Source organism: Penicillium maclennaniae (assembly GCF_028827695.1).
Source record: "Penicillium maclennaniae strain IBT 15551 chromosome Unknown utg000001l:1.0-3280838.0:1.0-3283122.0, whole genome shotgun sequence".
NCBI lineage: Eukaryota > Fungi > Ascomycota > Eurotiomycetes > Eurotiales > Aspergillaceae > Penicillium > Penicillium maclennaniae.
The window spans coordinates 850,607-877,545 of NW_026623213.1; the positions used below are offsets into that span (position 1 = coordinate 850,607).

The following is a 26,939-nucleotide window of genomic DNA, read 5'->3' on the forward strand; positions in this document are numbered from 1 at the left end:
GGGAAGAATAAAAAGAACGTGAGGAATTGAAACAATTCAATGGAAGCAAGAAGATAGAAAGGGCCCCTGAGGAGGAAAAACATCGGAGCCTCCGGTGCTTTCCCAGGTGTCCTTGGTCGTACGCTATTCCCGACCAAGTTTAGCGCCTATCCGGGGGTCGGTGCTTTGTCCATGCGGGATGCCGACAACTTTTTTTTCTGGTTCTTCTCTCGTCAGTGATCACCAGCCATGTCCGCCGCCACAGATAAGGCTCGATTCTTTCTTGAGAAGTCCGTCCCGGAGCTCAAGGAGTACGAGCGGAAAAAGATTTTTACCAAAGTATGTCACGCTGTGTGAGTATTGAATTCTCTGCTAATCGTGATCAGGATGAAATTACCGCCATCATCAAAAAACGGTCCGACTTTGAGCACAAGCTCAACGCGCGTGGCGCACAGCCCGCCGACTTTGTGCGATACGTCGAGTACGAAATGAATCTCGAAACCCTGCGCAAGAAGCGCGTCAAGCGCCTCGGGGTTCGACAGGCCGGTCACAGTGGTCAGCGACGAATTTTCTTCATCCTCGAGCGAGCGACTCGAAAATTCCACGGCGATCTTGGTCTTTGGATACAATACATTGATTATGCGCGGAAGCAAAAGGCACACAAGAAGCTCGCCATGATATTTACCGACGCTTTACGGTTGCACCCCACCAGTGCAGAGTTGTGGATCTACGCCGCCAAATCGGTTCTTGATGATCATGCGGATATGTCGCAGGCGAGGAGTTATATGCAACGAGGCTTGCGATTCTGCAAGAGTGCCAGAATGCTTTGGCTTCAATACGCCAAGTTGGAATTGATCTATATCGCCAAGCTGGCTGCCCGTCAACGCATTCTAGGATTGGATGAAGTTCGGACTGAGGCAGTCCAGGAGACCGCGCAGGATGACCTGGGCTCCGATATGATCACGCTTCCCAAGATCACCGAGGAAGACATCAACCCTACTCAGGGCGAAGACGAGGAGGCCCTGCAGACTCTGAATTCCACACCTGCCTTGAGCGGTGCCATTCCACTCGCCATCTTCGATGCCGCCATGAAAAACTTCCACAACGATGACCAGTTCGGATTCGATTTCTACGAAATGGTCTCCGAATTTGAGGAGGCGCCGTGTCTGGGCAAGATTCTGGACCACGTGGTGGAGACACTTCAGACACACCAGCCTACCAGCCCCCGGACGCAGATCTGTTACATCAGACGGCCGACTACGGGCATTCGGGTCACATCACCCGAATTCCCGCGGGCACTGGGTAGCGCACTTGCACGCCTCAAGGAGTCACCCTTGACTATCGATCTCGCGCGCGCGGTGGTCAATTGGCTGCAGCCCATTGCAGAGAAGGAGGAGTTGGATCCTTCCTTGAAGAAGGTCATCCTGGCGACTGTGCGCAATGCGGAGCGAGCATCATCAAAGGAGTAATTCAAAGGACGAGCATTTTCAATGGCGTTGGTCGGAGTATATTCAGTGTATCAATCATAATCGGACCTGCTTGACCGCCGATCACTCTTTTTCTTACTCTGAAATTTCTTTCCTTGTAGTCTAGCCTCATTCTGAGCGCGCTGCCTGTAGTTCGATTTAGGTGTCATGGCGGGGAGGCATCGAAGGAGTGCAGGCTTACAAGTCGCGCACCCGTTTTTGCTGTTCCGGGGAAGTTTCGCCCGGAATAACCGCCTCGGCCGTAGATCGGAGCAACTGGTGGAGCTTGTCGAAGCAGGAGTCCACGTTGCTCGCTTGTTTCCGGGATTCGTCGGACTGGATCAGTAAGGCCTGGCCCTGGCTGACGGCATAGCGGGAAGCCCTTAGAGGAGCGTGCAGTACGAATGGAACCTGAGGAAGCAAAGCGTTCAGGGACAGCTTCAGGGTTGCCTTGGAGTTGACTCTGCCCCCACTTGGTTAGCCCAGTGTCGAGTGACGGGGATCGGACATGGACCGACTTATTTACGTTCTGACCGCCTGGTCCGCTAGACCGGCTGAACGAGATCTGGCCGAGATGGCGGGGAATGGTGCGGGAATTCAAAGACTTCAGCCACTGCCTCGCTAGTTCGAAGTCCCGGTCAGCAGACCTAGTGGAGGCATTCGAACCAGGGGCCACGCTGGGCACACTGGACGCACTGGATGCAAACCGCCGGACGTGCTGAAATGGTTGGAGTAGTCGTGACATGACGCGGTGTCTGTTTTTCCGGAGTATAAACCTGGCAGTTAAGATTGAAGATGTGAAGCAACGCGAGTGGACTATGATCTGACTAATGAGATCCTAGCTGAAGCGCCTCCCAGCGCTTCCGAAGGCAAGTTGACCAGACAGGCCAGCCTTCTCTTTTTTTTTGGCAGTTTTCTCTGCGGTGGATTAATCGCCCTGGTGGATGCTGTGTACGACGTCCTAGTCAGGAGGCGTGGGTGCTATTGGCGGGTTCTCGTGGGCGTTGCAGCATACCTTGTTCCCCTAGTTGGTGTCCCTAAGGTTCCTTTGTCATAGTCCAGAGTCGAGCAGGTCTTCGATTTCCCCTCGTACAGCGTATGGATGACCTACATATGCCCGAAATCCTTGTGTTCTCCCTCCCTTTCCGTTTCTTCTTTCCTCGTTCCGCCCTTTCCACCACTTTTACTTCCTCCCACTCCACCTCTCGTCCCAGTTACCCTATTTTGGGATCCTGACCGCCTGGTCCCAATCTTTTTCAGTGATCGCCCCACCTTAGCTTGCGCGATTGCAAAATTCACTCTGGCGCCTGACGCTCCCCCTAACTCCGACTATCTATCTTTTTTTTTTCTTGTGTAGATGAAACGTCCACCTCCCTCCAGGCTACATGACGCCCAGTCCCCCCCGATGAAGCTCTTCACTTCCGCGGCAAGACTTTGACTCCGGAAAGCCCTCGCCCGCTACATATCCCGGAGCCAGCAAATATCCCGGTCTTGGAGAATCAGATGGACCCTGTCTTTAACGACACCTCGACTTATGAACGCTCGGTGTGGCCGGAACAGCCGGCTCACGGTGGATGGAAGAAGGATGGCCAGGGAGGATTGGATGGTGGTCTGCAGCAGCCGGAGAACACTGTGATGAATGATAACTCTGCGGATATTTATCCTTCCCACTCCACGGGCACTGGGCATGGCCAGGGCGCAAATGCACACTCTAGCTTCGCTCCCCCGATCCCACTCACTCCCACGCGACTCCGGTGGTCCCGGTCTCTCAAGGCATCGCCGCTGCGAGCGAGATAGAAAATGCCGGCAAGGTTGAGCCGCCCTGGGTTGCTACAAAGGATGATGCAAGTTCCCATACAGGTGTCAATTTCCAAACGCTGCTGGACAATCTGTCTTCCGTGTCTGCAGGTGGAGCGACTGTCGCCGCTTCCCATCTAGAAGGCCAGTCGCTTCACCACGCTCCTAAGGAAGTGTCTCAGGACCTCCCTGCCCGCCCTCTTGACCCCTCCCTTAACCCCAATTATGCTTCCCATCCCTATGAGCAAACCCCTCCAGCTCATGCCACCTCCGCCTACGCAACCCACCCTAGTAACCATGCCCAACACTTCACTTCATCTATTGCCCCAGGATTCGCCCCGGGAACCGACGCGGGCGCCGGCTCACTCCCCCTCCCCCTGTTGCCAGCTTCCAGCATACCCTCGCTTCGGGTGCAGACCGCCAGGGACCCCAGGAGGCTCTCAAAAAATCTCGCATCGATAAGCAACCTGTCCGCACCGGCAAGGCCTCTGATGACGACGCGCCTTGGGGCCCAGAGGTTCAAAAGAAATATGATGAGTTTCTACACGATGAGAGAGTCTACGTGACGGAAGGCCTTTGGGATCGATTCCCGGTGGGATCTAGACTGTTCGTTGGTCAGTTTTATCTCCTTGAACCATTGATCCAGGACTCGTCAGCTGACATATTTCGTGCCCAGGCAATCTCCCCACCGAAAGAGTCACCAAGCGAGACATGTTCCATCTATTTCACAAATACGGTAAATTGGCACAAATATCTATCAAACAGGCCTACGGTTTTATACAATTTCTCGAGGCTGGGGCTTGCCATGCGGCCTTGCAAGTCGAGCAGGGAGCGCTGGTGCGAGGCCGAAAGATACGTGCGTTGACATTTCACTGAACAAGGAACCCAGAATGGCAGGGTGCTGACTTTTTTAGATCTTGAAATCTCAAAGCCGCAAAGGTCGACCAGACCTGGTCCGACGGAGGCGCCTCGTGCCCCTCCTTCCCGACGATCGAGGTCACCAGAATTCAGTCGTACTGGGCCTGCCCGGGCTACTGCACGTCCTCCTAATGATCGCTTTGACCGGCCTTCCGAATCCAGTCGACCTCCTTTCAGCGATTTTCGGGATGAACCCACTCATCGAAGGCGTGACGACTATCGGCCTCCACGCTCACCTCGTTCACCTTCCCCTCGACCTTTTCGTTCTGGTCGGGATGGATACCGATCACGGGACAGGACCCCGGAACGATTCGACCGCCGTAGACGATCCCGTTCCCCCGCTCGCCACGCTCCCCTCGTTCTCCTTACTCTAGAGATCGTCGGTATCGCAGCCCGAGCCCGCGACCTCGCGGGATCTATGAAGGGGAAGCTGGCTTACCGGTCCCTCGGCGGGCCCCTCGAGATGTGCCGGAGGTGCAGGTACTTGTCTTGGAAGAAGTGGACCGGTATGTATCAATCTCGCCCCATATACCACAAGCCATTTCTGACAGGTTTAGGAACTTTATACTTCACGTGGAAAATGCCTTTCGCAACCGTGGCTTGCGCGTAGACGTGCTTGTGTTAGGCCCTCGAATCCCATTGGGAGCGGCGGTGCATCGCCAATATGTCGAAGGTGTACTCGCTGTTGTCCGACTGTCCCGACCCAATCAGTTCTCTCGCAAAATTCCCCTGCAGATTTTCGATCGAAGTGCGGGGCCTGATAGCGTCCGCTTCAGTGGTTCGTAGCCTTGATCTCTCCAAGTTCCCCACACCGCTAATTCTTATCTAGATTACCCCGAGGTCGACCCTAACATCGCCGCCGAAGTTATGTTCCACCAAGCTCAGGCAATGCAGCGCGGTTCCATCCCTACTTCGTATGGGCTCAATCCGGCCTTTGGGGTTCCCCCGATGCAAGCTATGCCTTTGCCGCAGCCAGGTCTGCCTCAACCGGGCTTACCTACTCTTTCGAACGCTCCCAGTATTGCAAATATGATCAGCTCCTTGGACGGCCCTAGCCTCCATACTCTCTTATCAGCACTTCAGCGCCCAAACCCCCAATCGCAGCCAGTCTCGGCGACGCAATCACCCTTCTCGTCACCCAATCCTCCTCCGCCCGCTGATCTCGCTAGTCTCTTGACCAATGCAACTCGGCCTCCCGTGCTATCAAACCCTCAACCTCTCCCTCACCCACATTACAATCTCCACCCCCCAAATGCACCCGTTGTCTCAGATCCACACTTGCTTTCACTGCTTGCGAAGGGTCTGAGCGGCCAGCAGCCACAAGGGCAGCCAGTTGGCTCAAATGTGCAGAATTTGATGAACCACCTGGCAAAATGGAAGCAATGATTTAACGAACCTCTTTTTCCGTGACTTTTCTGGAAAGTCCGGCTACTTTCTTGGTGCTTGGCGTTCTCGTTCTTTATTATTACAGGGATGGCTTTGATGTTTCATGCTAGCATTTGCTAGCGATCTGCAACAACAGGCGTTTGTGTCTTCATGAGGAGAATATTTTAGATGATAGGGCGAACGGTGGTGTCTTGGTCGGAATTGCCGTGTATTCCATTTCACCCAGTGTATGTTTGAGCCTATCTCCACCTGCTTGAGGCAAGATAGATATAATTTGACACCCATTGACGGGGTATGATGCTTCTCATCAAATTCTTTCCATCACGGTAGATCACTCGTCAGTTTGGATCGTATCAATACAGTTTTCAAGCTGGAACAGTTCTGGGTGGGCATCTTTCACATGCACAGAAATATTGGGACAGCTACTCGGAGACACATCCTTGGTTGATTCTGAGGATTGAATGGAAAGGTCATCTGAATGCGTGATAAGAGTGGATATGGTAACATAATGTACAATCGCTAGATATCATCCAGCCATGTTTCAAGTAGGCTTCCAGCCTGAAGACTTCAATTCCTTCACCTTTTGCGCATCCTCGTTCTTGATGCGCTCGATCGTCTTATCCCGGTTATATTCCATCACACGCTTCTCCTTGAAGTATTTTACCTAAGCAGCAAGCCCCGTTAGTAAATCAGTGAACCAAAAGAACCGCATAGCAGTGCCCTGGAAATCTAGATCAAGCACGCAGAGAACAGTGACGACTGTTACGTACCCAGGTCTTCGAGCACGCTTCCTCAAACTCCGCAACCTCCTTCGCGCATTTTTGCCTCGCCTCCTTGTCGTTTTTGATTCCATCAAGAATGTCATTCCGGTCCAGGCAAGCGAAGAAGTGATCACGTCCTTCCCAGCAGCGCGCACGACTTGTTCGGTCCGGAGCGATACGGCCACCGTCGGAGGATTTGTTCGAATCGCCGGAAGACCAAGGGAGCCAGCCCATGTTGAAGGTAGTGGATATGTTTGGTGATGTGTGTAGAGGTCCTGGAGGGTTCGTGGACAAGACCAATGTCCAAGGGTGGCGAATTCGTGGAGCTCGAGGGTTGTGGCACTGAGAATGAAGTTGCTTCGTTGCTCCCGCGGGCTCGGCGAACGCCAAGACTGTTGATCACGGTCTCGGTCTCAACGCTGTCCGCTTCTTCTCACTCACTTCAACTCTCCTGAAGTTCCCCTCGACTTATACACTCTTCCCGTAATCGGACGTTTCTGATTACAGCTAGAGTCCTCAACCTGCGAACCTAAGTGGCAAGCGCATGTACCCAAGGCCGCCCTTCGCCTCGACTTGAGCGCACCGCTCATCACCAAAACCCTCGGACTCATCAGGTCGCCAAGGGAATTTCCTGGCTCCCTAGTTGATGCCCGGGCGCCGGCGCCTTCCAGCGGGGTCGCGGACCGACCTCCCGCCATTGAAGATCATCCGCAAGATTCTATTGCTGCAGGTTGCCTATTATGCCTGCGCCACGGTACTCATCCTGTTCACAACGGTCGTATACGGTGCGCCGTTCTCGCTAGACCTGATCTTCGGATGGGATTATTTGAGAGGAGATACGACGGTTGGATGGATGTTAGGACTGGTTTGGATGTTGAACTGCTTCATTAGGTGAGTGGTCTCTCCAGCACTGGGACAACGCAAATAACTCGAATGAGCATGCAACTAATGAATTTCCTAGCGTGATTTTCCTACTGCTTTTCGTTTCCCGATCAAAGCTTGTTCCCGACTTCGCCCTTACGCTTCACTTCATTCACCTCGTTGCCACCATCCTCTACACGCACTCTCTCCCCGCAAACCTACTCTGGTGGGGCCTCCAGTGCGCCAGCGCCTCGTTGATGACCTTTGGAGGTATGTGGGCTTGCCAGCACCGCGAATTGAAACCGATTGCCTTTGGCGGTCTTGGCGGAAGCAGCCAAACAGGTTCATCTTCACAACAGGCTTCGGATGGCCAAGCCGAGTCCAGCTTCGGACGTGGTCGCGGCCGAGAGCGCAGTCTTCAGGAGTACGAAATGGATGAGATGAAGGCAACTGGCGAGCACGCTGTATGAAATGCAGATAAGACCTTGGATGCCTTCGGGCTATGATTTTGTTGGGTAATGTTCTTTTCTTCTTTGATGTCTTGGTCTGTATGACTAGGTCTCTTTCTGCATCCCGTTATTGTATACCCTGTCGCGGTTGCATTTGTATAGATGGCGTTTGTTCTGAGGATGAAGAATGGATCATTGTGTTTTACTTTTGTCGAATATATCATTCTTATAATTTGGGAGTGGGTTCCCATCAATGTGACTTTCATTCTCCCATTCTCCAGTCCGGGTATACCTTAAAAGTAGCTAGCTGTGTATAACGAGGCGCATGTACCGCATTACGGCGTCACGGCATTCCCAAGCAACCGTCCAATCTCCTGCGCAATGGCCAAAGTCTTCTCCTCACTCAACCTGCGCCCAATAACTTGTACCGCCACCGGAGCACCATGGTAGGCCTCGGGATCATATTCGGCCTGAACGGTAGCATCCAATTGTCCAAGCGACTGATAATCGACCTTTTTCAGGTCAACTCTCTGATCCGCAAAGGTAACCGGAACAACAACACTCGTGAAATCGAGCAAATTGATCACTGATGCGTAACCATAATACCGGAACTGGTTGTGGCGGATAGCAGCTGTCGCGGTAATAGGGGCGATAATTGCATCGACTTCCTTGCCCAAGTTGTCTTCTAGCTCGCGCCACTTGTCGAGGTATTCGCTTTGGTAGTTCCATTTCTGGAGGTGGACTTCCCAGAGTTCGTTCATGTTGATTTGGCCCGCGTCTGGGTTTAGAAGGTCTTTGATGTTGGGGATAGAGGGTTCGCCTGAGGCATTGATGCTGCTGAGGACGTCCTGCTTGAAGAGTTAGTACTGATGTGAATCTCAAATGTTGGTGATACGTACGGTGCATCCATCTGCGGCGTAGATCTTATTGATAAGATCGTGTCCATAGTCATGCTTATGTGGTGTCCATGGGTGAACCGAATGGCCGTTCTCTTTCAATGTTGAGACGACCGTTTCAATACCGCGAAGGATCGGTGGGTGCGGAAGAACCTGCGATGGAGAGGTCAGAAAATTCTAACTGAGACGATTGCTCTTGCACATACGACACCATCGCATGAATAATATCCCAGTGTGAGTCCACCCGACTGCAGCTTCGATTTGACAGCGTCTTCTTCGGCATATCTCCAGGGCATAGGGACCACTTTGGAATCATACTTCCACGGCTCCTCGGTCAGAACTGAAGTAAGGAATAGTCTCAAGTCTAGAACCGTCAGCATGTCGCACTTCGCAGTTCAGGATCAACCAACCTTCCGCGGAATGCGCAATAGGACCAACGACACTATGCACAGTCTCCTGGCCCTCCATACTATTGGCCATCTTGGCATACGGCATGCGTCCATGGCTCGGTCTGATACCATAGAGGAAGTTGAATGCAGAAGGCACTCGAATCGAGCCACCTAGAATCATGATTAGTCGGAAATAAATTTACCTGAAATTTAGAACTCACCAATGTCAGTTCCAACTCCAATGACACCGCCCCGGATCCCGACCATTGCCCCCTCGCCTCCAGAGCTTCCACCGCACGACCAGTTTTTATTGCGGGGATTGACAGTTCTTCCAATGATATTATTGACAGTCTCACACACCATGAGTGTTTGGGGGACGCTGGTCTTGGTGTAGAAGACGGCACCGGCTTTCCGAAGAAGAGTTACAAGGACGGATTCGGCGGTATCGTGTTTGCCTAGCCAAGATACATATCCCATTGAAGTTTCGAGACCCTATGTAAAGGCAAAAGGAGAAGAAATGAGCACAACGAAGTCTTATGTTGGAAGTGCTCAGTCATTGGATGCTCACCTTCACTCGGAGCTGGTCTTTCAGAGAGATTGGAAGCCCGTGAAGGGGACCAACAGGCTTCTTGTGTTTCTCATAGTAGGCATCAAGTTCCTTCGCCTGCGCAATTGCGGTCTCGGGGAAAAACTCGAGACAGCAGTTTACCTAGAAAGACGATTTAGAATATCAAGTATGAACTAAGGTATTAAGGGTTCTTACCAACTGATGCGCCAAAGCGGCCCTTTTGCAAAAGGCAACTGTCACGTCTACAGCTTTGAGTTCGCCCTGTGCCAACTTTTTGACCAGATCCGAGGCGCTAGATTGCGTGATAGCAAGTTCTTGGTCCGATAGAATGCCTGATTTCTTGGGGAACTCAAGGACGGAGTCGTCCGTGGGTAGGTTTTGGATCTTCCATACCTGAGGTATAGAGTCGTTGATACGGTTTCGCTTGTCCGCAGCACGTTCTTCCCACGTAGTTGTCATTGCTTCTAGGGTTGAATATTTCGTGTATCACCTCTTCTATTGCAGAGAAACAATTCTTCAAAGAAGGGTGAGAAAATATGGTAGGGTCAGGACAAGCAAAGGCGAAGAGAAGTGGGGGAGAGGAACTATCTAGTGCGACCCCGGGCCCTGACTTTTAAGTTATGGATAGATAGTGTCAAATCCTATTTGGAAAGATCTTATTAAGCTTGTGATATTCTGTGATCATTACCTCACAATTTCTTATCGCTCCTTTCATCCGACACCGGTGGTAGGGCCCGGGGCATATCAGACTGAGCGGGGAGTTGGGGTCGTTGGAGTAGACCCTGTATCGCCGACATACTGAACATCCAATTGATGGGACTCTCGTATTTCAGAGGGAACCATGGAGGTATACATTCTCAATCAAGATCTACTTCAACAAGGATAATTTCAAAGTCAGCTGGTGACCAGCCATTCCAGTGTCATTCGAGCTTTCTAGGCTCACCATGAACATTGGTATTGCCTCCAATTCGCCGGCGTATCGGCTTCTTTGAACTTTCGGATCCAATGCGCCCCTCCACCTTTGTTCGTCTCCCTATCCCGGTTTTTCACAAGCTCCATCCAGTTCAGTAAGCCTTTATGTATGTGCGAACTGGTTTGAGTCGCACAGCAGAATACTACTGAGTTGGTACGCCTGATAGAGTTTATTTAGACAAGCCATTAAACCTATCTAGCAAGACCCCCTTTAATACTTCGTGCATGTCCTTTACGCCCAATTTCAACTGGGGAGAGTAGTCGGTCTTCGCTCCCTGAATCCTGCAAATGGAGATCGAGAAAGAAGCCTGCCGTGACATTTTTGCACTTTCCCACCTGGAAACCACGGTGGACCTTGGGCAATTGATTCGACGCATCCCATCGAAAGAAATTACATGGGAACGACGAGGAGACCTCTTTATCTCCCTTTCCCCTCTAAAGATCTTCACAGAGTAAAGCGAAAAGTTGCGCTAGTATTCTGATCGGGATTTGAAATCGAATGCCGAGGGCGATGTAATGTGGGACTTGATGCGGCGGGGAAGAATGTCTCGGGCGAAAGAATTGTCAATTACCATGCCTAGAATTATTTATTTCAAACCAGAATCCCACGATTTTTACTAAAACATAATTTTGAGGACGCATTGCCCAGGTTGAACGAATAAGTCGCATCAAAGAGGCTGAAGCGCGCTTACTGGAGGAATCTTCCGTTGGTCTCCTCAAGAAGCAATTCATACTCCGGCTGGAACTCAGTATAGAAGTTGTGCTAGGATCCGTCAGCGCCACAAGCACAGTGTCAGCTTAGGTTGTACTACACCTACCGGGTTCTGAGCAAAATCAGCGGTGTACTGGGCGACCTCGTGGCTAATGATTTTCTTGGGAATGCCATTGGCCGCAGCCGCTTCAGCCAGGAGCTGAGAGTGGCAGGCATTCTCTAGCATGGAATAGAGAATAGCGGCCTCGTCAACCGTTGTTCCAACAGTCAGGAGACTAAGAACCATCAGTATTAGTGGAAAGTGGATAAGCGTACTATAAGAGACTGACCCGTGGTTCTGGAGGATGCAAGCAATATTATTCTTTCCAAGAGCCTTTGCAATCGCTTTACCCTCGTCTTGGGAAAGGGCGATGCCGGCATGGTCATCATAGATGCCGATCCGACCATAAAGGTTGCATGCATCTGTACCCCGCGCTCATTAATCTGATGTTCCCGTTTTTGACAGTGATGAGCGTCAAACCTTGAGTAAGCATCTCAATCGGCTTCCCAAATGCACTCCACGTCTTGCCATGGATACCGTGAGTGTGCGCCGCGGCGATCACATCTGGACGGGCCTTGTGGATTTCAGAATGGATCATGAATCCTGCCTCATTGATAGGCAATTGGGCACCACCTTCAGTGACATATCCCTCGTCATCCACAAGGACAAGATCTGAGGCTTTGATAGTAGAAAAGTGCTTAGCAAAGGGGTTCATCCAGAAATGGTCCTTCAGGATAGGATCTTTAATCATCAGTATCATCCGCGGAAGAGTGGAGTGTCGTTGACATACCTCGCATAGAAATATGACCAGATACTCCCTCCCCATACCCGAGCTTGCCAAAGTAGCGGAAGGCAGCGGCCATGTGCTCCTTCATCCACTTTCGTTTCTCAACAGGATCAGAAAAGGTGGGAATGCCACGCAGCTTCAGTGTACCATTTCTATTACCACGGGCGAGAGACTGGAAGTTCGCATCGTCGGCAGCAGAGGGAATCTGCTGCTCGGCGGCCAAGAGAACAGATTGTTCAGCCTGCTGAACAGTAGTAGCTGTTGTGGACATGATGGTGGGAATGTAGGAAATAGACAGCGTTCACTTCAGTCCCAGTACCCGAGATGGATGACCGCGCTTATGGCAGATGCGGAGAATGCCTGGTTTAGTGGTACAGATGTATATAATTTCTCTCGATGGGTGACTAGAAGAGGGCTGATAGTCTTCCGACGCTTATCTATGGCACCCCCTCTAAACCCCGCCCATGTCATTGGAAGGCGGCGCCGAGTTGTTTGGGTGTCGCGGCCTCTGTCCGGCCTGAAATCAATCCCTTGGCTGGCTGATTGGAGATTTGCGCTCAATTGGGTAAGACTTCCCGGCGGGTTGAAGCAAAGTATGTGACTATCCCACCGGATGCTGTCTAGATGTATGTCTTTTGCTGAGCCTTGACCCTTTTTTTTTGACAATTTTGCTTTTCAAGCACATACGGTGGTCAAAATTTAGGAATTACATGAGATATACGACGAATTGAGTGGATCAGTGAGAATTGATCAGATTGTAGTTGTCAATTAATGCTGCAGGCCTTTAGCCTTAGGCCCCAATCATGTGACCTATCATCTGCGCCATGCGAGATTATTGCGGAGATCGCGCCTACTGTCCTTATCCACGAATCTCCTCGTTCAAAAACAGCTCACGACGCGATCGAACATAGATCTTGAAAAATATATTTGGAATCGATTCCGGTCTCATACATAGCCGATTGTGTCTCACGCAACCTGGGAACTGCGGAAACATCTGCGCAAGCATTCCCGCCTCGATTGATCCCCACCCGTTCCCGACTTCCATTCGATGCGATTGCGAACCCATACTACCAAGGATTGATGAAACGGTAGTCTATTTCAATTATTGTGAATACGGAGGTCTGCGACAATGGCGGAAGGAGAGCCTTCCTACATTGATTATGAGGCTTTCCTCGACCCCGACTTCTCGCCAGCCAGGTTCGCCAATACACTCGTGCTAAGCACCAACAATGCCACCGATACTCCTCTGGACCTCTCGACACCACTATCACGAGTACTCTTCGATCTCCAAGAGATTGACACCCATATTCACGCGCTGACAACAAAATCGGCACTTCCGCTGCTTTCCCATACACAGGGTCAAACGGCCGCGGCAGAACGTATCTTGCAAGAGACGGGGACCCAGATTGCCTCCGTGACCCATGGATATGAGCGACTGGAAAAAGAAGTAATTGAAAAATGGAAAGCCGCTGAAGAGGCTCGAATTGCCGCTGAAAAGTCATTGGCTACAGTGCGATTGGCACGAGCCGTTGCGCGCTGCTTGTCCCTAGGCCGACAGCTTGAAAGCCAAATGGCAGGAATTACGGGGCGGGGAATGACAGGGCAGAATGCGACAGCAGGATCTGACGACAATACGACAGCGACGGAAGGGTTCCGAGCACTGGAGCGCGCAGCCTACACAGTCTTAAGTTTGCGGCAGATGTTTTCGGCCACATCAGACGAGGATGAAGGCTATGGACTTGATCGGGTAAAAGTCACCCGAACTTTGCGCAATGAATTTGTGCTTCCCGCCGAGAACACGATCAAATCTAGGGCGCAGCAGACCATCAACCGATTTTCATTATCCGGCCAGGCCAATGGCCAATCCGGGCCATTGAGCTACAAACAAGCTCGTGACGCTCGATCGCGACTGGCGTCCGCAGCAGCTACATTATATCTTCTCTCGCCTATCCCTCGTGGCGAAATCACCGTGTCCGACTTCAAACCCGAGCTTCTTCTCTCTACACTGCAGGGCTACATGCACACAGCCATCATGACCTCCGTCAACTCCCTTGCTCGCGCGCTTTCCCAGCTCCCGACCATGGACCGCACACTTGCCGATGTCTCTGCCCGATGCCAGGATATTGTTGCTCTCGAGTCCATCTTAAGAAACCTTCGCTCCCCATCCCACCCTCTCTTGTCTGCGGGACAGCCTACCGATTCTGAGACACCAAATACAATGAACCTCTTACAACCACTTCAACAAGCCCTGGACACGTCTTCGCTGCCGTCATACTATTGGCGCTCGATCGCCTCTTCCCTCTCTCCACGTGTGCAGGAGATCATGAGCCGCGGGGGTGTGTCGGCGCGTACGCTCCGATCCAATCGCGATAGACTCAAGGCTGAGATCAAGGAATGCGTGATGCGTGCATCCAAGGTTTCTACCAGCAGCTTACTCGCCGAGAAGGGACGCGGAGGGACCGACACAGTCAACGTGGGCAACTGGGAACGAGAAGCAGCAGTCATGATCAGCTCCATTGTTGGGCCGCTGGGCCGGTGATAGCATAGCGTAGCATGTCAATTGTCCTTCAGGCGACCCGCGGCGCGGGAAGTCGGTCTATCTCCGAGGGGAATCTGTCTCTAGCACAAAGAAACTAATTCAAACACACTTTTGGACCGATCTCCGATCCTCGATCTACGATCTACAGGTGAACGCACCACGGACCAACTACCCCAGGAATGTAGGCACCCACGTTTTCCAGGTACCGGGCAGGAGGAACGAGGAGGAGGGGGGGGGGGTACCTTGGATCGACGCTTACGGTGACACCAGGGCTGTCGAACGCTTCAAAAGTAAAACTATTATTCAAATCTCCGGACTCGGAGACTTAAGGGCGGTCAGATGACTGCTGCACGATGCACATCTTTCCAGGGCTTGGGTTGCGAAGAGGGCTGGGGACCGCGCGCACTGCAGACTTCGGGTTGCCTTGGACCAGCATGCCAGTGTCGCGGGCAGGTGGCCAATTAAACCCGCGAGCCTGGCGAGGTCTCCGCGATATCACATGTGCCGTGGGCAGTGGCCGTTGCTGATTCGGTCGGAAATGCCCCGAATAGCCTCATTCATCTACGTACGTGGCCGGGGGTCCAGGTACGTGCAAGTTGCATGCAATCAGGTACATGGATGCTCCTGGGAGATGCAGAGCGACCGCGGATGATTGGTGTTTCGAGATCAGACAGGGCAACAGACCTGTCATCTGCCGCCCTGACCGCTTCAAAGGCAAAGGCACAGGCAACGGGGTCGACTGGAGCTTCTTTTTCTTGACCCTCCCAAAAGCCCATAGGTAGAGGTGGATCAACCATCCCCGTCACCAGTCAGGGTCGGAGAATTCCCAAGTCGTCGACGTCACCAAGGAAACGTGAGTCATGGTTATCGATAAGCCCTGCAGACGGTACCTGGCGCTACCTGGTCGGCGCCCACTTGGGCTGGCGGTGGCGCCCTGCATCTTGTACCTACAGGTACCCGGCCCTTACAGCTGAGGGGTTGTCTACAGTAGTCTGAGCTGATGTATGCGTGTGGAACCAATCAAGTTACTCGGCCTAGCCCCTGCGAGAGGGGCAAAGCGTTTGATGATTATCCCAATCCTGCCGAGTCCTAACCAGAGTCACGGCTGGGCACTGGGTCTCAGCATGCGTGTGTCCCGACCTGTTCACCAATCGTGTTGCTGAGGTATAGAACTCCGGAGGGGTGAGAGGGAATATGGAGCAAGTGCAGCACATCATCTGAAGATCAGGTGGCGTCATATTTCTTTGATATGAACTTTGAACTGGCTCGCGCAGAAGAAGGCACCCTTTTCTCCAGACAGGAAATTAGAGGACATTAAAGTACTCTTGTACCGTGGGATATATGTATCATCGTCATGTGAAAAGCCTAAGGTTTTATGATCAACGGGGCTAGGACCCGCCGATCATCAATGTCCCGCATTTCCGTTTGCAGATAAGGAGGGGTTGGGGAAAGTCAGCAGCTAGTCGAAAAGATTGAACGGTGAAAGTTGGAGATTGAAGGTTTGCACCAAGCTCGACGCAGGCACAGTGACCGGCCAGTCGGTCCCAGCCGGGCCCTGAAGGTTTCAGGACTCACGGTCGAGTGTCCAGTTTGTCCCATCGTTCAAGAATTCCAGTTGACCGGACGAAAAGTCTCCAGTCACAGCGATAAGACCCCCCGCACCTCTCTATACTTAGCATGTAGACGGTACATAGGGTAGGGTCAGTGCCCTGATCGTACCTCAAAGAGGCTCGAGCCCGAGCTCGAGCTCAAGCTTCCAAAGACCAGGGGCAACCCAAGAGAAGAGAAAAGAAAGAAAAGAAAAGTAGAATACGGAGCACGGAGATTTTTCTGAAAAAACGGACCGTTCGGAATCGTCAGACCCTTACTGCGTAACCACACCAAGATCTATTCTGTAGAGAGAGAGTATGACGGAGACTCCTCCAGTACTGAGCAAACCCTGCGATGATACATCCACGCGGATGCAAGGGGGTCGCATGGAGAAAACAGGCGAGGAGCAAAGGTCTCGACCGTTCTGCTTCTCCAGAAGAACCATACCTTGAGAGCAAGTTGGCGGGGCCAGGACCAGCAGAGTGTGGATATGGGCCATCAGTCCTTTGGGTCTGGCAGGTGGTGAACGTCAAGGACTCCCTAAGGCCTGGAGGTACGAGGTCCAGGACCCTGGTGCACAGGGTGGCGGAGACGCTATGAATCATCGGGGAGGTGCCTGGTACCTTCACGGTGTGAGTGGTGGTTGGAGGATAAGATGCAAAACGGAGACCATATCCTCCCGCTCCTGGTCTAGCGTTCGTGGAGTTTCCCAAAGTTCCTGGGATTGGTAGTAGATGGTCTGGAACTCGCGCCCGACACGCGGTTATAGTCGCATTGCGATCTGGTGAAACACTCGATGATTCGCGTCGGTAGCCCCGGAAAGCACTGGGAGAAGTTCCTGGGATCTTCAACATTGCCCCTCGCTTCCGATAAGCCTTTGCTTTCTCGTCGTCACCATTTTCTGGTGCTCTTAACCTTTCTTACTTCTTGTCCCTAGGGTGGTTCTTTTTCTTTTTTTATTCCTTTTTTTTTTTCACTTTTGTTCCCTTGAAACCTTTCCAACCTACGCCCGGTCGGATATATCACCTTTTCTTCTCTCGATTCAACTACAGCCAGGCACCACCTGAAACATTTGGAACGATCGGGTCCCACCATCGCGATCTATGGCCATTTGAGATGCTCGCCATTGCCTAACTCACTTCCTCTTTTCCCCTTTTCTCCCATATATTCTCTTTTCTTCCTCACCCTTGCGTCACCTTGGATTTGGAAGGCATTCCATATCCAACCCCTCTCCAACCTCCCCTCCCTCTCTCTCTCTTTCTTTCTCTCTCTCCCTCTCTCTCTCTCTGTCTGTCTAGTACGTCTCGAAACACTCTCTGTTCATGTAGTCTTATACTAAGCTTTTGGCGCAAATGTTCAGTCAGTGCGATCCGACTCCGTGTTGCCCCCCCTTCCCGAGTTCTCCGGCGTAGCGCTGCGGCTCTCACGCGCCTTCGAGCACATTAGAACCCCCGAATATAGTGACGTGGATCGGGTTGCCGGCTTTGCGACCGGAGGAGAGTGATTTCTGCCCCTCCGGAAATTTCGAGGGAGTCGCTTTGACATCACACCCGCCTCCACCGCTCACGCCCCAGCATGGCCTCCTTCCTGCCTGTCAACACATCTTCCCCCGAGGACCACGCCATGGACGGTGCGACGACTCCTCGTGCCAATCCGAATGGGGTGCCGGTCACCCCGGAACGTGCTTCCATTGCGGTCTCACGCCCGGATGCCTCGAGCGATGGTCTGTCGCAAGCTCCGTCGTCTGGTCACGCCAGGAATACCTCTTCGTCTGACGACCACATGCATGACGAATCCGAAGGAGATCACGATACCGACGATGGCGAACCCGGCAGTGCGCCGCCAACGAAGAAGAAGAAAGGCCAACGCTTCTTCTGCACTGATTTTCCTCCCTGCAACCTGAGTTTCACTCGCAGTGAACACCTCGCCCGACACATCCGCAAACATACTGGCGAGCGCCCTTTCCAATGTCATTGCTCGCGCCGCTTCTCCCGACTTGATAATTTGCGGCAGCATGCACAAACCGTGCATGTGAATGAAGAGATCCCCGGTGATTCGTTGGCGGCTACAGGCACTCGGTTTCAGCGCCAAGTGCGTACGGATCGTGTACGTCCACCCGGTCGTGCTCGAGCAGGTACAGGAGGCAGTGCGGGCGGACACAGCCGTGGCCACAGTAGGAATTTGTCGAGCTCAAGCATCACATCTACAGCATCGACCTATAGCCAACCCCCGGAACTTCGGCGGCGACCCCCACCCCTCATGATGGCCAACGACCCAACCGCCCGTGCTCGCCTAGGACTGGATCCGATGGGTGAGCCTCCTAGCACGCCGCCCGGCCAGATTCGGGGCATTCCCGGTGCGGCTGGGACGCCATATACTCCGTCCAACGTCTTCTCCGCCGGTCCGGGTGTCAGTCCGCAATATGCCTCTCCTATGTCCTCTGCGTCCCATGGTTTCTGGGAGGGTAGGACTGCTGCTCGTCGCCTCTCCGTCCCCACCAGCAGCAACCCATTCGTCCCGCAGCCCGGCAGCGCTTATCCTCCAGCGTATGTCAACTCGCCCGCTGGACCCCCATATCCGCCGAGCGGGGCAGGTGTCTTTGCGAGCCCTACTAGCAGTAATTATCCTGCATCACGTGAAGAGAATGTCATTAGCGCAGCCGAGGCGGAGATGCGAAGACGAACATGGCATCCTTCCACATATCCTGCATTTGGTCGGCCAGGAACCAGTGGCCTGAGCCAGTTCCACACGCCCGACACCGTCCAGGCACCGGTCGGGGAAACAGTCACAACTCTGAAAATCAGACCCGACTTCCTGGCATCGAAAGTTTCGATAAAGTTGTCTCTCAACAGCGACCTTTGACCCCACCTACCCGCAAGGCGAGCCCCATGCAAATCGATAGTCACCATCGGCATCCTCCGAGCCACGGCTTTGGTCCTGGCTACAACTATAACCAGCCGTCGGTGCGCCCAGCACCTCCAATTACCGGACCTGGTCACCGTCGAGGTCATTTATCTTGGGACATGTCTCTGCACCACAATCTCACAGGTCTTGACATCCGAGATCGACGACCGTCCCGTGATGCATCCCACTGGAGCCAGCAGACCATCGCAGAGCTTCAAAATGTCTCATCTCGACCCTCTTCCTCGTATCAGCCAGCGTTTGGCCCCACGGCGGAGAGAAGTCCTGAGGAAAATCGTGGTCACGCACCCAGTTTGTCGACGAGCAGTCGGCCAAACCACACATCCCCAGAAGACTCGAGCAGCAGCGAGGGCGTTCACACTCCATCCACGGCATCCGTTGAGTACCACCCAGCGATCGTGCACAGCAGCGGGTATATTGAATCGAATGATTCCTCGCTGCCCTCCGACCATCCTCAGCCGGTAGGAACCCCTCTTCGAACGGACGGCGCTCGCCTCGGATACTAATCGCCGTCATAGATCTGTGATCGACCATCACCTCACACCGACGGCTACCCGAGTCACGCTGAGCGAGAGCCTCGAACTGGTGTATTCTCCGACTCGTCTGCACGGGACTCCGGTATGGGCCGGTTGGAGGCCCTGGTGGCCGTCGCGACGAGCGAGAATAAAGGAGCAGCGAAGCTGTTCCTGTAAATTGGATAATTCTATATTCTTTCTATTTCTCGACATTCTCTTTTTTTCACACACACACACACACACACACACACACACACTCGTGGACATTCTCATCTTTCTACCTCTCTCCATTGATGAATTGACGACTTGATGACTTATACATGATGGAAATCCCCTTTCGCCTTTCAGATGCACGGGAGTTTTGTTTATTGGGTCCATGAATTTCCGGTTCTTTGCATGTCCTGGCGTTCGTGCGGGAGCTATGGATGGCGTTGTATGCATGACGATACGATACCCCAGCCTGGATTTGGTCCGGGCTGTCTCCGATCGTGGTGTGGCTTCGATCACTCTTTGCTTGGCCGTGTGTTTCAGTCTTTAGGAGGACATGTCTCTACAGTTCCGTTGTGTCTTATTATACATTTGATGATGATCGGTCATGTGGCTACGGACTCTTGACGATCGTTATACTCAATATGACTGATGAATTAACGTTGTGTGTCTTTGTTGTCGTCCTAGTGTTGCTGAGACAATCTCCAACCCCAGCGTTTTACCCCGCATGGACGAGGAGCCTCCCATTCCCGAATATCCGCACGAGCTCGCCCAGAACACTTTTAGCTGAAAGTGTCTGATCCCATGGACGAAGCCTACGAGTTGTAGGGCCCCCCAAGCCTTTAAACCGTGGGTAACATGGTAGTAAACGGAAACGGGTTCGATGACCAGCCGGTGACGTCGATAGGGGAGCATTAGACCAGTCTAGTGCCGAGCTCCAAGCACCCGCGACTTTGGCATCAATTCGCTCCAAGCAACCCATAAAGAGCAATGAATAGCAGTCAACAAGGCTAGAAATAGATCGAGAATAATATTGCACATAGTTACCCCCTTCTTTTTTTCTTCCTTGTTTCGCGAACTCCATTCCAAGCCTTCCAGCCACCGACAGGCCAAACGAGGTTCTTGCCGCAGCACATGCAGGGCCCGAGTCGAACAATCCCGGCATAGACGTCATCGTCCGGTGACGGCGACTGACACTATATAAGCAAGGATTCCCCAACTTCGACGATAAGTGACCGTTTGATCACCCTCTACTTTACATCACACCTTTCACCATGTCGAAGAACCGAATGCCCCTTTACCTCGCCCTCGCTGGTGCGGGCGCAGGTGGTTACTACCTGTACCGCGCAGGCGGCGACGTCGACGGTGCCAAGAAGGCAATGAAGAGTTCGTTTCGTGCCCTCACAATGTTCGAGAATCTCGTTGACACGTTCCAGTTGACGCCGAGAAGGCCCGTGAGAAGTTGCCCACTAGTGGTGATGCCGAGAAGGCCGGCGCCAACTACGGAAAGGAAGCCGGTGCGGCTGTCGATGAAGCTGTATGATCCCCACCCCGCCTTCTCCCTTCTTCTTCCCCTCTCCCCTTGAAGTGTTCCTCGTACTAGGGCATGACATGAACAGAGCTGACCAGTGCAGATCAACAACGCCCGCTCCAAGTTCAAGCCTGACGAGAGTATTCCCGAGATGGCGGAGGATGGCAAGAAGAAGTTCAGCGAGCTCAGCGAGGATGCGCGGAAGAGGATCAACGAGGGCATCGATAAGATGGATCGCACGGTTGAGCAAAAGGCCGCTGAGGCCAAGGGAACCGCGTCTGGCTGGTTCTCGGGCAAGAAATAATGCTGGATGGTTACTTACATCGTGTGGCTAATTAATTCCCAATTTTATGTTTATGATCAATGAGTGAATCTGCCTGTGTGCTAGTCTGGGACTCTGGGACTTGGGTCTTGGTGTACTTGATGACGAGAGGACTTGAGTAGTGGGGGGGAGTCGCTTCATCTCATGCATGTCACCTTGGGAGTACATGGGGCTAGACGGTCTCTGCATGTCGCCGGGTGTCAATTGTGAGCTGGTGCTATTCCTGGTCTAGTGCTACCCGGCCCGACTCGTTGTGGCCGATTCGTAGTCCTGGTCGCGACATTCCAATGCCAGGCGCATTACCACAGTGACCAGAATGGCGATCTCACTTCTCCTCGAGAATCTCTGTTTTATACAAACTGTCAGTCAATTTCTAGCAGTTATTCATTTTCAGATCCTTTCTGCTGTATCATCTGCTGGAAATCCAATTTCATTTCAAAACGCGAAGATTTTGACGGTATAACCGGATTGGGCCAAGTCCGTGTCGCGACGCGCAGGGTTACGCGCCCTTTCTTTTTCACGCTTCACGGCTTCCTCTTCTTACTTCCTCACTTCTTCAATTTACCCTAATTCTTTCTAATACCCCCGGTATCTCTTACCCCCGAGTATACTACATCTTCATTTATCCGTCGCAGCTTCCTTTCTCCGCCCTAAGAAAAATTGCAGCCGCGATGCCGCGCACCACAAGGCAGAGCCTGCAGGCCCAACCTGCCATCCAAGTCTTCGCCAGGGCGACCAAGGCCGGTATCGTACCACAGTTGCCCGGAAAGCCAACTGTCACCCTCCCCGGCAAGACCGTCTCATTACCTGCTTCCCCCTCGAAGAAGCGAAAGCTGCAGGAGGTCGAGAATGTCGTCGCTCCCCGACAGCCCACCGAGGAGGAAGCCGAGAGCCCCTCGAAGACTCTCAAGCTCAGCCAATTGACTGTCAACTCACCACGTAGTGGTCACTATGCTACGCCCAAGCGAACCCCCAGTCGTCGAACCAGTTCCCCAACCAAGATCAACGAGTCACCCGCGACCCCTGGCACCCCCTCGAAACAATCAAAACTCAACTTTACACCCGTTCGTGAGGAGCCAAAGCTTGCACCGCGCGCAAAATGTGTCAATGAGTTCTTGGACCTTCACTCCGCCTTCGTGAAGGCTCTTTCTATCCACGCAGCACACAACGGTCCGAAAACCCCTGCAGACCTCAGAGAATTCCTTCCCAGCGTCACCCGTATTTGGAGGAAGCGCAAGGTGCAGACTAAGGACGTGCAGCGTCTGCTTTGGGTGTGGGATCAGAGTGTGAACGCCAAGGATGTCTCTTACCGTCTTGCAAACTACGGACTGGGCAAAATTTGCATCGAGCGAACAGTGCAGTTGGAGGTACAGCCTCCGGCTCTGCAGGACGCGTTCGAGCAGGCACTTGATCTCCTCTGGGCGCAGACTGAAGAGTCTTTGCAGCAAGTTACCGAAGAAGACCGTCCGTCTCTGTTCCTGGAGACTCTCGATCTCGCTGTCATCCACGAGTCTCTCACTCCCTTCACCGCGTTCCAAAAGGGTCAGCAGCGACTGCAGGACTTGCGAGGAGGTGTTCTTCGCATGAAGGCCGAGAAGCTGCGCTCGGAGATGGAGAAGACCGGCTCGAAACCATTGGCTGCCACCAGCAGCCGTCGTCAAGGGCTCCTGGATCGCATCAAGAACAAGGAGCTGATTCAGTCTAAGCTGCCTCCTCCACCGTCCAAAAAAGAGGTTCTCCGTCGTTCTGCTGCGGACCGAGTGGAGGAAGTTGCCAACATCCTGGCTCTTCTCCGCCCCTCTGGATATGTAGGCACCGGCATCAAGGCTATGCTGGCCAACCAGCGCAAGCCCTTCCAGCTCGAGACTATCGTGCAGCACGTGCGACATTCGGTCCGCAACCCAATATCGCGTGAAGAGGTTGAAACCTGTATCGAAATTCTTGCGGAGCCTCACATGGCTGGCCACTGGGTCGGTATTGTTACCATCAACGAAATGCGTTCGGTGGTGTTGAAGTCCTGCAAGGACACTGCATCTAAGGAAATTGGGTCCAAAGTCTCCCAGATGAAGGCTGACTGGGACAAGACTGGCTCTTGTGTGCAGACTCCCGTCCTTATCGTTTAAGTGGTGGATTTTTTTGTTTCATGATTTGTATTCGCATACGTGAAGCCGGGCTGCTCACGGTTTTGCATCAGCGTCTGAAGATACCCTGTACTGTAGCATTTATCTTGGCCTCTACCCAGGCTACTATTAGCATTAGATCTCAATTATAATTAGCATACCATGGATATCTCTCTCGTGTGTAATTATTTGATGTATCAACCCGAGCGACCACTTAACGCGCGACGCGTCTCACGTGATCGCGCGCAGAGCGCGTCTGGAGCTCATCCTCAAAGTTCAATCCGGGGCCTGGCTCCTATTACCTGCATAATCCCCGACAAAATGTCTTCGCGGCCAGATCTCAAGGTATGTGCTTTATCATGTAAAATTCTGCTCACCAGAGAACATTCAACTAACTAGCTCTTCATAGGTCGACGATGAAGTCGGCTTCATTCGTTTCTACAAAGACCTCCCTACCTCCGACAACAATGAGACCATCCGTGTATTCGATCGAGGTGATTGGTACTCCTCTCACGGCGCAGATGCCGAGTTCATCGCTCGTACCGTGTACAAGACCACTTCTGTCCTCCGAAACCTCGGCCGCAGCGAGACGGGCGGTCTGCCCTCCGTCACGATGAGCGTGACTGTGTTCCGCAACTTCCTGCGAGAGGCGTTGTTCCGTCTCAATAAGCGTATTGAAATCTGGGTCTCTGGTGGCACTGGCAAGGGCAACTGGAAGCTGGGGAAGCAGGCCAGTCCTGGTAACTTGCAGGATGTGGAGGAGGAGTTGGGTAGTGTTGGTGCACTGTCTATGGACTCTGCGCCTATAATCCTAGCTGTCAAAATTTCGGCGAAGGCTGCCGAGGCCCGGAACGTTGGCGTGTGCTTTGCTGATGCCAGTGTACGTGAGCTCGGTGTTAGCGAGTTCCTCGATAACGACGTCTATTCCAACTTTGAGTCTTTGGTTATTCAACTCGGTGTGAAGGAATGTCTAGTTGTGATGGATTCGACACGGAAGGACGTCGAGTTGGGCAAGATTCGCGCGATCGCGGATAGCTGTGGGATTGCCATCTCTGAGCGGCCTGCGGCGGATTTCGGTGTGCGTGATATCGAACAGGATCTTACCCGATTGCTTCGCGATGAGCGCGCTGCGGGTACACTGCCACAGACGGAGCTTAAGCTTGCTATGGGCTCTGCCTCGGCTTTGATTAAGTATCTCGGAGTCATGTCTGATCCGACCAACTTCGGTCAGTATCAGCTGTATCAGCATGATCTATCTCAATATATGAAGCTTGATGCGTCCGCTCTACGTGCATTGAACCTCATGCCCGGTCCGCGAGACGGTGCCAAGAGTATGAGTTTGTTCGGCCTGTTGAATCATTGCAAAACGCCCGTGGGAAGTCGATTGCTTTCACAATGGTTGAAGCAGCCGCTCATGGATCTCGATGCGATTGAGCAACGGCAACAGCTTGTCGAGGCTTTCGTTGTGAATACCGAGTTGCGTCAAACTATGCAAGAGGAGCACCTGCGTGCGATTCCTGATCTTTATCGACTTACGAAGCGTTTCCAGAGGAAGCAGGCGAACTTGGAAGATGTCGTTCGTGTGTATCAGGTGGCTATCCGCCTGCCTGGCTTCGTCAATGCTTTACAGGATGTCATGGATGAACAGTACCAGTCACCACTTGAGAAGGAGTACACATCCAAGATCCGGGCTCACTCGGACAGCTTGGCTAAGCTTGAGGAGATGGTGGAAACTACAGTCGACCTTGATGCCCTGGAGAACCACGAATTCATCATCAAGCCCGAATTCGACGAGAGCTTGCGGGTCATTCGCAAAAAGCTAGACAAGCTTCGCTACGATATGGACATGGAGCACCGTCGCGTTGCCAAGGACCTGAACCAGGAGATGGAAAAGAAGCTTTTCATGGAGAATCACCGAGTCCACGGCTGGTGCTTCCGTCTCACTCGTACCGAAGCAGGTTGCATCCGCAACAAGCGTGAGTACCAAGAGTGCTCCACGCAGAAGAACGGTGTTTATTTCACCACTTCGGCTATGCAATCTCTCCGCCGAGAGCACGACCAGTTGTCTTCAAATTACAACCGAACTCAGACTGGCCTTGTCAACGAAGTAGTCAATGTCGCCGCCTCCTATTGCCCGGTATTGGAACAACTCGCTGGCGTCCTCGCTCATCTTGATGTCATTGTCAGCTTTTCCCATGCATCAGTCCATGCACCATCTGGATATGTCCGTCCGAAGATGCACCCGCGAGGAACGGGCAACACTATTCTCAAGGAAGCCCGTCATCCATGCATGGAGATGCAGGACGATATCTCCTTCATCACCAATGACGTTTCTCTGATCCGTGACGAATCTTCTTTCCTCATTATCACCGGTCCCAACATGGGTGGTAAATCCACCTACATCCGCCAAATTGGTGTAATTGCACTAATGGCCCAAACTGGCTGCTTCGTTCCCTGTACTGAGGCTGAACTTACAATTTTCGACTGCATACTGGCCCGTGTGGGTGCCAGTGACTCGCAGCTCAAAGGCGTGTCAACTTTTATGGCAGAGATGCTCGAAACCGCCAACATCCTGAAGTCAGCCACCTCCGAGTCCTTGATTATTGTGGACGAATTGGGTCGTGGTACGAGTACATACGACGGCTTTGGCCTGGCATGGGCTATCTCCGAGCACATTGTGACGCAGATTCGCTGCTTCGGCTTATTCGCAACCCACTTCCATGAGCTTACTGCGCTGGCAGAGCGCTACCCCAAAGCCGTGCAGAACCTTCACGTCGTCGCTTTCATTGGCGATGGCACAGACAACAATGCTGAAGCAGAGGAGAAGAAGAAGCGCCAAGTCACACTGCTCTACCGTGTTGAGCCTGGTATTTGTGATCAATCGTTCGGTATCCACGTCGCTGAATTGGTTCGTTTCCCAACCAAGGTTGTGAACATGGCCCGTCAAAAGGCTGAGGAGCTGGAAGATTTCACTTCTGCGACTGGCGATAATGCTGAGAAACAGGCTGCGCCCTCGCTGGACAAGTACTCCCAGGAGGAGGTTGAAGAAGGCAGCGCACTGCTGAAGGAAATGCTGGTGAAGTGGAAGGCAGAGATCGAAGGCAAGGACCTCACTTCAGAACAAAAGCGTCAGATCATGCGTGATTTGGTTCAAGCAGATGCGAAATTACAGGAGAACAAAGTGTTTCAGGGTATCAAGGCTCTATAACGGACATGGTTGAAGCTATACAGGAGTCTGGCGTTCACGGGAAGATGTAGGGCAATGCATTTCACTAAAATTCTGTCTGTTTGATTCTTTCGGGGCCATTTCATACATTATTATTCTTATCACTTTCATCTATGCCATTGTCCAATCCTTGTAGTGCTGTGTGCATGTAGATCCAAGTCACGTGGCGCCACGTTGATCGGTCCAGACAACACGCGGAGCAGGC

The 26,939-nt window shown here is 52.6% G+C and overlaps 12 protein-coding genes across 12 annotated transcripts; 8 read left to right on the plus strand and 4 right to left on the minus strand.

Moving 5' to 3' along the window:
* Positions 1-228: 228 nt before the first annotated feature.
* N7477_000312 (snoRNA-binding rRNA-processing protein UTP6) lies at positions 229-1,448 on the plus strand (the record flags this gene model as incomplete). Its single annotated transcript, XM_056961975.1, has 2 exons — positions 229-318; positions 366-1,448. The coding sequence occupies 2 exons, from the start codon at positions 229-231 to the stop codon at positions 1,446-1,448; spliced, it is 1,173 nt and encodes a 390-aa protein (XP_056826978.1).
* Positions 1,449-1,498: 50 nt separating this feature from the next.
* N7477_000313 (peptidyl-tRNA hydrolase domain protein) lies at positions 1,499-2,190 on the minus strand (the record flags this gene model as incomplete). The annotated part of the gene is made up of 3 exons (XM_056961976.1): positions 1,499-1,592; positions 1,648-1,908; positions 1,964-2,190. The coding sequence occupies 3 exons, from the start codon at positions 2,188-2,190 to the stop codon at positions 1,499-1,501; spliced, it is 582 nt and encodes a 193-aa protein (XP_056826979.1).
* A 653-nt stretch (positions 2,191-2,843) lies between these two features.
* N7477_000314 (putative RNA-binding protein (Nab3)) lies at positions 2,844-5,546 on the plus strand (the record flags this gene model as incomplete). The annotated part of the gene is given in 7 exon segments (XM_056961977.1): positions 2,844-3,208; positions 3,235-3,652; positions 3,667-3,856; positions 3,919-4,079; positions 4,174-4,666; positions 4,771-4,938; positions 4,990-5,546. Coding segments are annotated over 7 exon segments (2,352 nt in total), but the record flags the coding sequence as incomplete, so codon positions are not given.
* A 541-nt stretch (positions 5,547-6,087) lies between these two features.
* Positions 6,088-6,541, minus strand: N7477_000315 (cytochrome c oxidase subunit 6B family protein; the record flags this gene model as incomplete). Its single annotated transcript, XM_056961978.1, has 2 exons — positions 6,088-6,210; positions 6,317-6,541. 2 exons carry the CDS (start codon positions 6,539-6,541, stop codon positions 6,088-6,090), a joined length of 348 nt encoding a protein of 115 aa, XP_056826981.1.
* A 412-nt stretch (positions 6,542-6,953) lies between these two features.
* N7477_000316 (protein SYS1) lies at positions 6,954-7,638 on the plus strand (the record flags this gene model as incomplete). Its single annotated transcript, XM_056961979.1, has 2 exons — positions 6,954-7,198; positions 7,269-7,638. 2 exons carry the CDS (start codon positions 6,954-6,956, stop codon positions 7,636-7,638), a joined length of 615 nt encoding a protein of 204 aa, XP_056826982.1.
* Positions 7,639-7,952: 314 nt separating this feature from the next.
* On the minus strand, positions 7,953-9,929 carry N7477_000317 (amidase; the record flags this gene model as incomplete). The annotated part of the gene is made up of 7 exons (XM_056961980.1): positions 7,953-8,465; positions 8,517-8,666; positions 8,720-8,877; positions 8,924-9,073; positions 9,124-9,394; positions 9,471-9,611; positions 9,666-9,929. 7 exons carry the CDS (start codon positions 9,927-9,929, stop codon positions 7,953-7,955), a joined length of 1,647 nt encoding a protein of 548 aa, XP_056826983.1.
* A 1,201-nt stretch (positions 9,930-11,130) lies between these two features.
* Positions 11,131-12,252, minus strand: N7477_000318 (class II aldolase/adducin domain protein; the record flags this gene model as incomplete). The annotated part of the gene is made up of 5 exons (XM_056961981.1): positions 11,131-11,205; positions 11,261-11,429; positions 11,484-11,616; positions 11,675-11,935; positions 11,985-12,252. The coding sequence occupies 5 exons, from the start codon at positions 12,250-12,252 to the stop codon at positions 11,131-11,133; spliced, it is 906 nt and encodes a 301-aa protein (XP_056826984.1).
* An 858-nt stretch (positions 12,253-13,110) lies between these two features.
* On the plus strand, positions 13,111-14,520 carry N7477_000319 (putative Golgi transport complex component Cog5; the record flags this gene model as incomplete). The annotated part of the gene is made up of 1 exon (XM_056961982.1): positions 13,111-14,520. The coding sequence occupies one exon, from the start codon at positions 13,111-13,113 to the stop codon at positions 14,518-14,520; it is 1,410 nt and encodes a 469-aa protein (XP_056826985.1).
* A 3,165-nt stretch (positions 14,521-17,685) lies between these two features.
* Positions 17,686-19,724, plus strand: N7477_000320 (C2H2-type zinc finger protein; the record flags this gene model as incomplete). Its single annotated transcript, XM_056961983.1, has 3 exons — positions 17,686-18,882; positions 18,963-19,493; positions 19,551-19,724. 3 exons carry the CDS (start codon positions 17,686-17,688, stop codon positions 19,722-19,724), a joined length of 1,902 nt encoding a protein of 633 aa, XP_056826986.1.
* A 1,085-nt stretch (positions 19,725-20,809) lies between these two features.
* Positions 20,810-21,370, plus strand: N7477_000321 (uncharacterized protein; the record flags this gene model as incomplete). Its single annotated transcript, XM_056961984.1, has 3 exons — positions 20,810-20,921; positions 20,972-21,072; positions 21,170-21,370. 3 exons carry the CDS (start codon positions 20,810-20,812, stop codon positions 21,368-21,370), a joined length of 414 nt encoding a protein of 137 aa, XP_056826987.1.
* A 689-nt stretch (positions 21,371-22,059) lies between these two features.
* N7477_000322 (DNA replication factor Cdt1 C-terminal domain-containing protein) lies at positions 22,060-23,511 on the plus strand (the record flags this gene model as incomplete). Its single annotated transcript, XM_056961985.1, has 1 exon — positions 22,060-23,511. One exon carries the CDS (start codon positions 22,060-22,062, stop codon positions 23,509-23,511), a length of 1,452 nt encoding a protein of 483 aa, XP_056826988.1.
* A 318-nt stretch (positions 23,512-23,829) lies between these two features.
* On the plus strand, positions 23,830-26,716 carry N7477_000323 (mismatch repair ATPase MSH2; the record flags this gene model as incomplete). Its single annotated transcript, XM_056961986.1, has 2 exons — positions 23,830-23,853; positions 23,918-26,716. 2 exons carry the CDS (start codon positions 23,830-23,832, stop codon positions 26,714-26,716), a joined length of 2,823 nt encoding a protein of 940 aa, XP_056826989.1.
* Positions 26,717-26,939: the final 223 nt, after the last annotated feature.